Source organism: Puntigrus tetrazona, chromosome 20 (assembly GCF_018831695.1).
Source record: "Puntigrus tetrazona isolate hp1 chromosome 20, ASM1883169v1, whole genome shotgun sequence".
NCBI lineage: Eukaryota > Metazoa > Chordata > Actinopteri > Cypriniformes > Cyprinidae > Puntigrus > Puntigrus tetrazona.
In genome coordinates, this window is record NC_056718.1 from 18,164,934 (window position 1) to 18,178,003 (window position 13,070).

A 13,070-nucleotide genomic window follows, 5' to 3' on the forward strand; every position below is an offset into this window, starting at 1 on the left:
ATATATATATATATATATATATATATATATATATATATATATATATATATATATGCATGCATTATGTGTGTGTTTAGAGATAGTGTAATCCTGCAATTCTGGACTTTCAAATATAAACCCATAACACATTTGTTATGCATAAGCATATGCTCTCTCTCTGTATTTTTTATTTTATTTTAGACTATATTCTTAACAGTCACGTTAGTTGTCTGTGAAATCCTCAGTCTAGGGTCCCGTATGACTCATTTTGTACAATACACATGATCCATGCACGAGTGAACTGAAGTCCTGAATCTTTGTGTGATTTCTGTCAGTCTTCTGTCCTTCCCTTGTCGATTATTTTGAGGCCCTTTGTCAATATAAGTACTATCTAATTCTCACGGGTAGTATATCCCTTAATCAAAGGATGGAGGTACACGCCAATCAACAAAACACGCGCTAATTAACACCTCTCTACTACATACGAAGGACAGCTCTATTCAGGCGGACCCCGACTCAGTTTGATAAAACAACAAACAACGTCATAAAGGTAACGACTGTAAATATTGCTGCGTTGAAACTTTCTGTCGGCGATTAAGATCGTAATACAGGCCATTTCTGAAAATTGTTCATTTGAAATTTTAACGCTTAAAGGACGTTTATTGCTGAAGCAAATTCTCATGGTCAACAGAAATTAATAATTGAATGTGAACTTCCTGTTTAACCTTCCCCTACATCCTGCCGCAGTTTGGTTCTAACATCAAATGTTTTGACATGAAAGACACGATTAGCACCTTATTAGGCCTGGTGTGGCAATTGTCAGATTCAGATTTACTGAAGAATTGTTATGAGAAAAGAAGATTGCATGTTCTCAAACGTCAAACGCTTATACGTGAAAAGTTGTGCTGTAATATTTTCGTTTGATGTTACAAATATGTTTTGCTACTTAAACAGCTTGAGTGTTTAACACATAAAAAGAGGCTTAATATATGAACATATTGCTATATTTAAACGTTATACACACACACGGTTGTGTACAATTAGTGTAAGATAGCACTAGTGCATTTTAAAATACAAGCTTTATTGTAAATAATATCTGGCTGCTTTTTTTTAACATGTTATAATCGACGAAGCAAAGTCCAGACGAGGAGTTGAGACGAACTTTCAGCATTGCAATGCAGAATATTGGACACTAGAGGGCGAACGTGCTCGTTTTCTAAAGTTTCTGCCCACGAAATAAGATGGATACGTATTTGGCTTATATTGTCATGAGATATATATATATATATATATATATATATATATATATATATATATATATATATATATATATATATATATATATATATATATATATATCTCATGACTGTTTGTCAGTGAATGAGTCATCACTACTAACAATTTCATATACTTTCATTAACCACAAACCAATGTACTCCAAGCAATGTTTGTAAAAGTACGTGTCCTTTTGTATTACACAATTAACAAGCATTTTCAAAAATATGAATAACCAATCATTAGCAAAAAAATTGCTGACGGTACGATAAATGGACGCGAAAGAACAGAAGTCGCGTTTGCCTGCATTGGTAACCATAGCAACAGTACGTCGTCCTCTTTTCCGTCACCGTCTGACGTACGCCAACAAAAAAGTCCTGCCGTTTTCACATATTTATTCACCACAGGCAAAAATAAGAAAACTTAAGCGTTTTGTCTTTTAAAACAAACAAAAACATTTAGCGCACTGCGCTAAAAGACAATTTGTCTGGTGCGAAACGAACCTTAACAGCAAATCGCTAACAGAAATCCCCTAAAAAGGTCGACCCCCCCCTCCCCCTGAAGGTCAAGGAATAATTGGGGGATAATTCGCACACTCTTCTCTAGCATACACTACTCCGCTGTTTCCCTCCAGCATATCCCTCCATTCCCTGCAGCAGATGCCGAGACGGTCGCCATGATGATGTCGGGTTTTGCCTGCAGCAGCAGCAGCGAGCTGTGAGAGACAGACACACACACACACACACACACGGGCGACCGGGAGCGGAGCAGCGGAGTCCTCCAACCGAAGCGGACGAGGACGCGTATTTCCAGCCCTTCGCCGCAAAGCCGCTGTCGACAAGTGCATAACAGTTTTCGAAAGCGAGTCTCGCTCCCTCCGCCGGCCTTTCGCATTCACACGAAGAGAGGAATTTAAAGGAAAAAACAGCTTGCTAAGGCTTTCGCAGTCCTGCCAGAGGAGGGGCATACGGGGCTTTGTAGCAATGCAGATCCCGTGCTGCCGATGCGCTTTTGTTACTGCATAATGGATAACCACAGATATCACCGTATCTCAGGGGATTGCTTTAAACTTCTTTGGTGACTTGTTTTGTGAAAAGTGTCGTTCAAAGGAGAAGCCGATATACGCAAGCCCTAGGTTATATACGTCAAATCCACCGGCCGGGGCAGGGTCGATGGCTGTAAGTTCTCTACATCTAAGGACTGTGCCTTCGTGATGTTGTGGATTGATTTGGACGCATCGGTGCGAGAGGGACCATGATTAGGCTGGACAATATTTTCTGAGCCGTTAAGTTTTTTTTTTTTCCTGGAGCGTTCACTCAACTGTGCCACTGGCCGGTCTCGTTTGCTACCGTGGGAGCAAATACCGACCACACCGTGAGACATCAGCAGCAGCCGAAACCATGTCCGGAGAGGTGCGTTTGAAGAAGCTGGAGAAGCTGATTCTAGACGGGCCGTCTCAGTCCAACGGCCAGTGCTTCAGCGTGGAGACCTTGTTGGATATTCTCGTCTGCCTGTATGATGAGTGCAACAATTCTCCCCTCAGGAGAGAGAAAAACGTCCTGGAGTTCCTGGACTGGGGTAAGGCATATTTCACGCGCTGCGCGTCGGTCGTGTGGCCATTCGCTGTGACCCTTGTTTTATCGTTCGACGTTAGCCAGCTGCTTGCTTAACAGACCGAAGTTGCTGTGCGGAAAACTCACCGAGTTGTTTTTGAGGCGCGAGCAGAAATGAAGGTGACATCATCGCTGGACTGGTTTGTGCATGAACGTGGAATGTGAAGCTCACCTTTAACGAGTCTTCCTCGCTCACTGCTCGAACGAGGTGCATGCAGCGGGCCTCAGCCAAACAAACTCATTTATTTATGGCCTGCGTGCTCGTTCGGCGGCAGAATAAGCACGTCGGCTCTTTTTTGATGGCTTGACAGTTCTTTACGTATTGTTCGTGTTTGTTTTGGTTTTCGGTGGCTGGCCTGTAGACTAGCTCTCGGACAGCGCCTTGAGGGGCACTCGGTAATGTTTTGCTAATTTGTTTTACAAATTGCAAATGATCAAGACTCGAGCGATCCGTTTTAAAGAAAAAGCCTTTTTATTGTACATGCCTCGGGTCTGCTTCTTATGGACGCCGGCATCTTGAGATCACATGACCAGCTATGTCACGCTATTGACCGGGTTACTATTAATAATAATAATAATAATAATTATTTAGATACCGATTTTAGATGGTGGTAAAGGCACATTGCAAAGGATAAAAATAAATAAATTACAGACACAACAGAACTGTCTATTTAAAGTCCCTCATATTTCTTTAATATACCTTTATTTTTCTATGAACCTATTAATGATTACCAACTTATCTTGAAAAAAATACTTTAATAAAAAGTGCTTTGAATTATCACTGCATATGAAATGTATTATATAATATAGTATATGTTTGCTAACAGCATAATTCAGAGTGATGGTATGGATCGAAACATGCGGAGCAAACTTATTAGATCCAAGCCAGTATATGTCAGTATCATATCCATAACAACTAGCAATCTTGCAATGAGTTGGATGTGAACCATTAAGACAACTAAGCAAACTTTTATGGGGCAGAGTTCGTACTGCGTTTGTAAATGATCTTATTGCTAGTTTAAAGTGGCGCAGAATGAATGGCCTTTTATCTCTGTAAAAAAAAGAAGGTTTGGCACAATTAACTGTTAAGTTACGTAACTTTCTGCAAAATATAATGCAGTAAACAGCATGCATTTGGATTTGCTGGCTACTTTCTGAATGCAGCGCCTGTTCAGATCAAAGTCCCTGCTTAGTTTGGTGTTTTGTTTACAATCGTCTTCTCCTGTGATGTTAATAAAAATGCAAATCAAACAAGCCTTCGAGTGACTTAGTTAGACACATAGAGATGGGCACTGCTGGACGTTGTTGTCACATGCAGGTCAGGACGTTTTTGAGCTGTTGTGCGTCATTGTGCATGTGTGCTTATGCGAAAAAGTGTAAGTGCCCCTTTCCTGTGGGGAGTCTCAGTAGGGCAGCTTCAGGAAACTCCGCTGAGCCGCTGGACACATGATGTCATATTGGGAAACGGCTGCGCATTGTGTTCGTCCCCTTTGTAGACTTGACTATTTAAAGACAGACTGGATAGGTCACTCACTCATGAGCTCATTAGCACACACTCACTCATTCATTCACATTTCAGTGTATGCCGCTGCGACCATCGTTGGCACGGAGACCAAAGTCACAGTTTATTGTCACCGAGGTCAAATTTAGCTTCACAAGGGACTGCGTGTCTTGCTTCTTTGTGACACACTAACACATTTTTATGCTGTGCGTATTTCAAAAAGGAGGCTGGAAGTCCGGCGTTGCTTTCTGACCAAAATGCAATGAGGGGATAAATTTGGATAGTTGCTCCGGTTTTCCTCGGGGGCTTTTGGGCAGTTCATAAACCCAGTTTCTGAGGACGCACCAGATTTAGGTGAGAACAGAGAGGAGGATTCCACATTCAGCGTTGACAGATCATAATTGGAGCCTTGAGGCTGTCACAATGTACTACAACATAATGAGAATCACATGTATGTTGGGACAAGGCAGCTAAATTGCAATTATATGCGAAACCCCCTGGAATGTCCCAGTCCTGTATGCATAACCGTGCGAGACGCATAATGAATGATTCATTCGCAATTCCTTCCCTTCTATTGCCAACCAAGTCTAGACCAGTGACCCAGAGCCATATTGTATTGCTCTGATTATATTTTCAATGTGAAAGAGTGAATTCATGCAGACTCTCTGGGCTTTTCACTAAAATAGATCTAGGGCCAATTGGCAGAGATGCTTCAGCTTTTCATTAGTTTTCCCTTGACTGACCCTGTAGACGATTGGAGGTAGCTTGGGGGAATGATTTGCTGGGGTTTCCCACATGATACATTCATTAAGCTCTAGTACAGTACATTAAACAGGTATTCCCTCACTATGTTCCAAAACCTACAGGGATAAAGACTATTTTGCACTGTCAGTACAAAACCAAATTGGATTAATGTCTATATGGAATCCTTTGAGAAGTGGAAAATATTATTCAGAAGTACATACAACAGTTTTTAGTCAGATAAATACAAAAAATGTCTTATGACTTGGAAAAAAATATCACTTGAAAAGTGTGAAATATACAAACTTTGATTATTGTGATGTTGTTTATCAGACTTGATCAAAATTCTACTTGTTCCTCTTAACACAGCATATAATAGACTTTGTAGATTTGTTTTGGAGTGTTCTTTTGATACTCATCATTGTATAATGTATGATGTACTCCAGTCTTTGCACACAAGACAACATATACACTGGCTTCAATTTGTTTTCAAATGTATTTGTTTTAAATATCCTTGTTATTTGCAACAATATAAAAGGGCTTTTTTTAGAGGTCCAATAGACTGGAATAGTTTACTTGCTGATATTCGTTTAGGATTTTTAATAGAACCGTAATATCATACTTTACTTTGGATTGTGCTTATTGTTTTAAAGATGTTATTGAGATATATATCGATATTGGCATACTGATTGTTTTATTTTGTATCATATTTAGGTTCGTATGTGTTACTAGTTATTCTTTTAATGTTGTGGTGCTGTTTTTCTTTCCTTTTTTGTTTGCTTGCTGTTTTTTTGTTGTTATTCTGTGATTGTGTTACATTGTGGGAACCCCTCGAAAATGAGATGGTACATCTCAAGGGGTTAATCCTAATAAATAAATAAATTCAAATATGACTAAAATTGCTAAAAGTGAAAAGAACTAAAACTTCAAAGTTGAAATAGTGATTAATATTAATAAATAGTATAGGAACAATAACACTGGATATATCATAGTACCATGGTAATACCATCGGATGCATCACTGTGTCATGTTTGGAACTTAAAATATTTTGGTGAATTTTTACAATATATGCGTTTTCTAAATATTATTTTTATGATTATCCGTTCAGTTTCAAAGTGAGGTCACTAGACATTTCACAGTCCTCTGCGTATGCAAATATCCTGCTAAAATGCAAGGCATGCCAGACATTGAGCTGCTCCACACTGAGGTGCAAGGGCAATGCCAAAATCCCAAAATAACGCCTCGGCAATGCAGAGATCTGGATGCATTGTTCCTCCCTGTCACATGATGTTTCTCCTGCGGAGGGCTTGGCTCAGATCGCTCGGCTCTAATAGTATGGTTTAGAGCCAAAGAATTCACCTCTTCTCCCTCATCCGTCTCCATTCCCACTCTGGTCCCTCATTCCAGCACACCCTCCAGCAGTCAAACAGGAACGTCTTATTTAGTGCTAACATTATACACTTAAACCCCCGCCCATGCCCGAAGCTGTAATATGCACACATATACTGTATGTGGGAAGAGAGAATGTTTTTGTTATTGTATATGTATTGTAATGCATTCTAGACACATGTTTAGGGTGTTTTCACTAATGGAGATGTGTTATTCGAGATAACACGCACAGGTAGCCAGATAGCCGGCTCTGCAGTGCGTTGCCGCTCTGAGACCCTCCTTGCATGCTGTAGATGAGGAATTGCTGCACTCCGCTCAGACTAAGGCCAGATTTGCATGGAAGTGCTGACTCAGAGCTCTAGCTCTTTGCTGCTCTGATGTGCAGTGTGAAGAGGCTAGCATGGCAGCTGCTTGATGCCTACGTTACGTGTTCGTTTTCTTTCTCTCGGTGCATCACGGTCCTTGACTGGCTGGTCTCTTAATCGGTCTGACACTTTCTGGCACGGTCTGTTTGCCAGCGTCGGTAGGGGAAAGTAACGGACACTCTCGGTTTCATTTGCCATTTGAAATCTAAGTAAACCATCGGTGGTAGCAGGTCACAGTTGAGCATGTTGTAAACAAAAGCAAAGTGCCACAGTATGTTCGCACCTGTGAATGTGCGTAAAGTGGATGGATTTCATTTAAAGCGCTAGTTCATCCAAAATTAAAAGTTCTGTCATCATTTACTCATCTCACACTTTGGAATCTGTTCTTTCATTGTATGGACAGAATATATACGTTTGCTTCAGAGAAGAAAAGTAAGGCATGCAAGTTTTATTCCATTCATATTTAATTGTTTTTGTCTCTTTACAGGGTGCTGTTCCACACAATAAAATTATACATTTATTTCTTCTGAAGAACACAAAGAATTAACATCGTTTTGCTCATACAGTGAAAGTCAGTGGAGTACGAGACAACACTGGACCTCACTGACTTTCATTTTATGTACAAGAACGTATTAAGACATGTTTTGTACATGTTCACTTAAATAAAACGCTTTAGAACAATATGAGTAAATGATGACAGAAAAAAAGCTATCCTATAAATGTGTGGTAGTTTTGTGCTATACAAAACAGTTGGCAGATCAGCTAGTGTCCTTTGACATTGCTGACCGGCTGTAATGCTGCATGCACAGTTATCACTTGGCCTTAGCCTGTGCTGCTTCCTGATTTATGAGCCTGAATACTTTGTGTGTGTGTGTGTGTATTTTTGGTGTTTGCCCTTGAGCTTCGATGCATTGGAACAGTAGACCATCCCATCAGAGCGCTAGCACATGCACTGCTAAGCTGTGACACAAAGTGACCCAGAGATTCGACCCCGACATGTGATAAAAACTAATAATATGACTTCTAAAACCATTCCGACTCTAAATTTTGAATGGATGAGATAAAAACTAGCAGTAGTAGCATCTGTGTACTATTAGTTGCATGACATTTTACTCTCAAATGAAGAGCAAACATCGCATAGATCTTTTCCCTTTTGTTTTTAGCCTAGACACTGAATAGCAAAGTGATTTGTGTGTTTAGTGGTTTTGGTTTGGTTTTTCTTTCAGTAGGCATGCATTTGCGTTTTGCATCATAGTTTCCAGCCCTCGAGGGTCACGGGAAGCACTCGTTGGCCATGCAGCACGATGAAGCAGCTTCGAGTGACACAAAATGAGGAAATCCTGTGGTTGTAGTGATTTTTTTTTTTTTTTTTTTGTCTGTTGGTTATCTTGGCTGACTCCATAAACACTGCATTCTTTGCTGTTTCGCGAGCCTCACACATCAAGTGCACATCAGGCAACGTTTCAGTCCACTCTACCTCGTGAGATTTCCAAATGACAAAAATACCCTCTCGCTTCAGTAACTATCACGCATGACCTAAACTTGATGAAGATTTCATGAGCTTTCCAAATTGTAAATGGCAAGTACTTAGATAATTACTCCTGCATGCTAAAAATGCTGCACCCCTGAGATGAATAGTTAGGCCGAATTGTTATAATAGCTGCGTAGCTGTAAAACAGTGTACACGGTTTAGTTAGCTTTGCAAGATGGAAAATACAGACAATTAAACAGACATTTTCATAGATTGAAATCAGACTCAGATTTCAGGTGATACAACATTATACACATTGGTCCTGTTGAAGTGAATTAGCCTATGTAAGCCACAATCATTGCATTTTCATTATCATCATGATCCCTGCATGCATTCTGTTTTAAAATAATTATTGTTTAATTGTAAATGCACGCTTGTCTGCCGATTGAAATTCTCAAGGTCGTTATCGCGGGATGGATTCTAATTGGGTGTAAATGTTTGTATCATTCATCAGCTGGAAAAAAAAATGTTCCGAAAGTGATTCCAACGATATCGTTGCTCTTTACCTGTACTGTTATAGCTGTGGTGTAGAATCTGGTATTCTTTTATATTGAGAATGATTTAAAATTTTTTATTATCTATATAGTTATTGTCTTTGGTGTGAATGGGTCTTTATTCAAATAGAAAAAGTATTGGAATTGTAATATTTTGCAGTATTACTGTTTTTATTGGGAAAAAAAAGACGTTTTGGGAGGAGCTGATTGAGATGCACCCATAGTGGTCCTGGTCCAACTACATCTATGTACTACAATCACACCCGATTTTGTTTTAATCTAACCAAACATGACACACACTTAGATTGCTTTTAGCTTAGCAGCATGCTATTTCATCAAAAGCTGTTTTAATCTATTGTAGGCTAAATCAGCGCCATTCGGATGCTGCCTTACGAGGTAGCTCACTAGTTTTTGAAACATAAGCTTGCGGTTTTCCATCATCCTAGGTTTATTACGAGGCCCACAGGCATGGTAAATGGCAGAGAGATAAAGCCCGGGCTTTTAACAGAATCAAATGCTGTTTTTACTGCTTTCCCTCTTACCAAATGCCCCATGCTACATTCCAGGCCCAAACCAAAGGGGCTTTTGTGGGTGTGTTTGGCATTCAGGCTGTAGACTAGATTAAAGGCAATGTTGATGGCTGTCACATGTCAAATATATCAAGGTCAGAGATGAGTCCTCTCATTATGAGTGCTGTCAGCATGTATCTGGCCTGCTGTGGGGGGTTAGGAGGAAGGGCATGGGTGCGAGGAGATACTGTGTGGAAGGGTTTTTTTTAAGAGATGGGGGTTTTCACATACATCATTCCATATATAATTCATGTTGTTGTAGGAAGCAGGTACCAGTTTGAATTTAATTCCAGTTATGCTTCTGGTTTGGTTGTTAAATAATTCTGTTCCGTAATACACAAAGAATCCAAACAAAGTGTGTTCTCGGAGGGCTTTGCGGTCGAGTCGGTATTTGCGTGTCGGCTGTTCAGCAGAGCTGAAAGAACATGGTTTGCCTCCCCCACCTGTCTGTCATCAGTCGACGTGTTTTGCAACATCTTTCTTTGAGAGCCGATCCACTTTTTGAACTCTTGTGTGCATTTGTTTCAGTCTTGTCGGAACTCGTTTCGATAAACGCATATTTTCGGGATACTTACGGTTTCAAGTCCTAGCACTGACACCTTTCCTCTGTAGGTTATAATTAGTAGTTGTTTCCAGCCTAAGGGATTGGCTATGGCCCAGAAAGTGTCTGCACTGGAGGACTGCAGATATGTGTATTTATAGCCTTTTTTGTCCCTTTCATTAATTTCTGCTGCTGAAAATGGGTTCGTGGCAGCTTTAAACCGTGAATGCTTTCTGTCATTGTATAAAGTGTTCACGTCACGTGATTTGGGCTCGGGTCGGAGTACCAACCTTTTCTCAATATGCATTTTGGTGTCAATTGCACTTTCGTCTATGACTTGAATCTTGTGTAGCCAGAATTGTGACTAAATGGCAAAACACTAGTCCATAGTTTAGCTTAGTCTGGCATTGAACCACCCACTTAAAAAGACCATATGACTGACGTCTAAAGAGACCAACCACATTTTTTTTAATAACATTATTATATTATATATATATATATATATATATATATATATATATATATATATATATATATATATATATATATATATATATTTATTTATTTAGTTTTGAATTATTGCACATTTTTTGCACATGATTCACATGCACTTTTGTAGAGAGACCGGTTCACTATATTCCCAACTCAATCAGCCATTTGAACGAACTGAATAAATGAATTACTCAAAGACATTTCAAGAAAATAGAGACAGAAGCAGCAACTGCGACGTTTTTATTCTTCACTTGTTTGTTGCAGCCCTAATGGCCTTTTCTTTGGTGACATATGCCAGATTTTTTCAGTCACTTAATTTGCATAAAACCTGCCCCTTTCTTACCATCGAATGCAAACTGCATTCAGATCTTTCTTGATCCCTTCAACACCCTACATCTTCTTTAAACTCAGCAGTCCATTTTAAATTTAGTGATAATGTATTATAGAGGAGTATGCATAGGAGAAAAGAAAACAACGACACAGTGAAAGTGTCATATAATTGGTCCAAGTCTAAAAGGCTATATTCTAAATCTTTTATTAAATCTATATCTGTGTGAAAAACAAACCAAAATTTCTTGTACATTCTTTGAACATTCTCTTTAGGTAGTCATGCTGTTTTAGAGCAAAATGAGGGTGAGTAAATGATGACAAATTTCATTTTTAAGTGAACTATCCCTTTAACCTCATGTGAAAAATACAGTGAGAAGCATTTGTGTATGGATCGCATTACAAATTGCCGGTTACTAATAGGGTTTGATGTTTGCTTTAAACGGGAAAGTACGTTTGACAGACGGTGTCTAGCCCAAATTAAAATTTCACAGTGGCATGTTCCAGCGAAGTTGATAAGCGATTAAAATAATAATGATTATGATGACAGTGATGATAATTTGAACATATTACATGGGTGGTGAAGTTTCCACAGTTCCGACTGCCTCTGGGGCTTTCAGTCAGTCGTTGTAGGAAACGTCCAGCAAGATTTCATTCACTCCTCTGTTCTGAGAGAATGCAGTAGGATAGAGTTACATCTACCATGACATATTTTGCCACAGGGAGGTGACTTGGTGGTATTATGTTGACTGAAAAACTAATGCCGGTATTTTTACATCCTTGCCAATTGAGCGTAAGAGCAGGCAGTCTGTAGAAAGCTTTCACAGCTCTTGTGTCAATGTCATGTTATTGGACGACTGTGTAATCTTCTCTGGGGGATATGACCGTTCTGCTTTCCTGCAAAGTTGTCTGTATTAGGTTCTGAGAAATGGCAAAACTACTTTTAATTATACCATGAGCCTCCCTCGAAACAATACAATACACCACCCTTATTTCCTTTGACACATCAAACGTCTCCGTAGCTCTAGTCTTGGGGTTAAAGTAGTAGTTCACCCATGAATGAAATTTCTGTCATCATTTACTCACCCTCATGACTTTGTTTAGAGCGTAGATATTTATAGCTAAACGTCCCTCCTGCTTTTTCCGTTCAATGAAAGTGCACGGTAACCAAGACTCCCATGTGAGGTTTTCGTTGAATAACTGTTTTGGTTGATGCTTTATGTTTCTTTTTTGTAATACAACAGAAATCTCGATCTGTCTTGGCGTGTGGTTTTATTAAGTAAAATAGATGTGCAACATGTTGCAGAACTGTGTTTTAAGCTTACTTTGATTAGGGCTGGATAATAATTCAGTATCAATTCTGATGCTCCAAAAGCAAATTCTACTGCAGAGAATGAAATTGCATTTTCAATAAGCCCATTTCCAGCAACATGTTTTTGTTGTTGCACACTCTTTTTTTTTTTTTTTTTTTTTTTTTTCTGCAGCAACTCTGAGCACCTTTCATATTCTTTGATCTGGATGAAGCACTTTTGTTTCAATTTATAAGAATAATGAGCCTATGTTATAGTTTAGAGTTATTTAAGGTGAGTATGTGAGTCTTATGTTTATCGGACTTATTGTTTGCATGAAGGCTAAATACAAATAAAACGTGAACATTCATTTTATCGTAACTCTTTTATTATATATATATATATATATATATATATATATATATATATATATATATATATATATATATATATATATATATATATATATATTGTGTACTTTTATGGGAGGACGTTTCATAGACTTGCCAAATTTGTTGAAAAAGCAACATGCTCAAACCATCTTCCCAAACTTGTAATTACAGTCACTAATGAATTGCCTTTTTGTCAACCAAAGAAAAGCATTCATATGTATCATTTGGTTTAATATTTTAATAATAGTAATATTCATTGATTTATTTATTTTTCAAATTATGTGGCTCTTCAAACAAGTGTAGCAAGCAAACATGAAACACCAAAAATACATTTGTAAATCACAATTTTTGTCTGAAAATTCACTTTTTTTATTATGGCCACCTTAAAATGTAACTGAATGGAAAATGGAGCATGGATATTATTCTAAAGATCACTTTTTGTTTTCCACAGAAGAAAAAGTACTGCAAGCTTGGAATTACATGAAGATTGTTTACATTTGGCCGGAACTAACCTCCTCTTTATTTTCTCACTTCAGACTTTAGCAGTGATGTTAATGACAAAATCAGCATGT

The 13,070-nt window shown here is 38.7% G+C and overlaps 1 protein-coding gene across 6 annotated transcripts in view; it reads left to right on the forward strand.

Moving 5' to 3' along the window:
- The first annotated feature begins 1,825 nt into the window (after positions 1–1,825).
- The window catches only part of cdc42bpab (CDC42 binding protein kinase alpha (DMPK-like) b), a 47,807-nt gene continuing 36,562 nt past the window's right edge, over positions 1,826–13,070 (forward strand). For 3 of the 6 annotated variants that reach the window (XM_043219308.1, XM_043219309.1, XM_043219311.1), the window contains exon 1: positions 1,826–2,832. In XM_043219308.1, coding sequence (XP_043075243.1) covers positions 2,655–2,832 — 178 coding nt within the window. In that variant the 5' untranslated portion in view covers positions 1,826–2,654. The remainder of the gene's footprint in view (positions 2,833–13,070) is intronic. The other 3 variants (XM_043219310.1, XM_043219312.1, XM_043219313.1) reach the window with 3 other exon arrangements.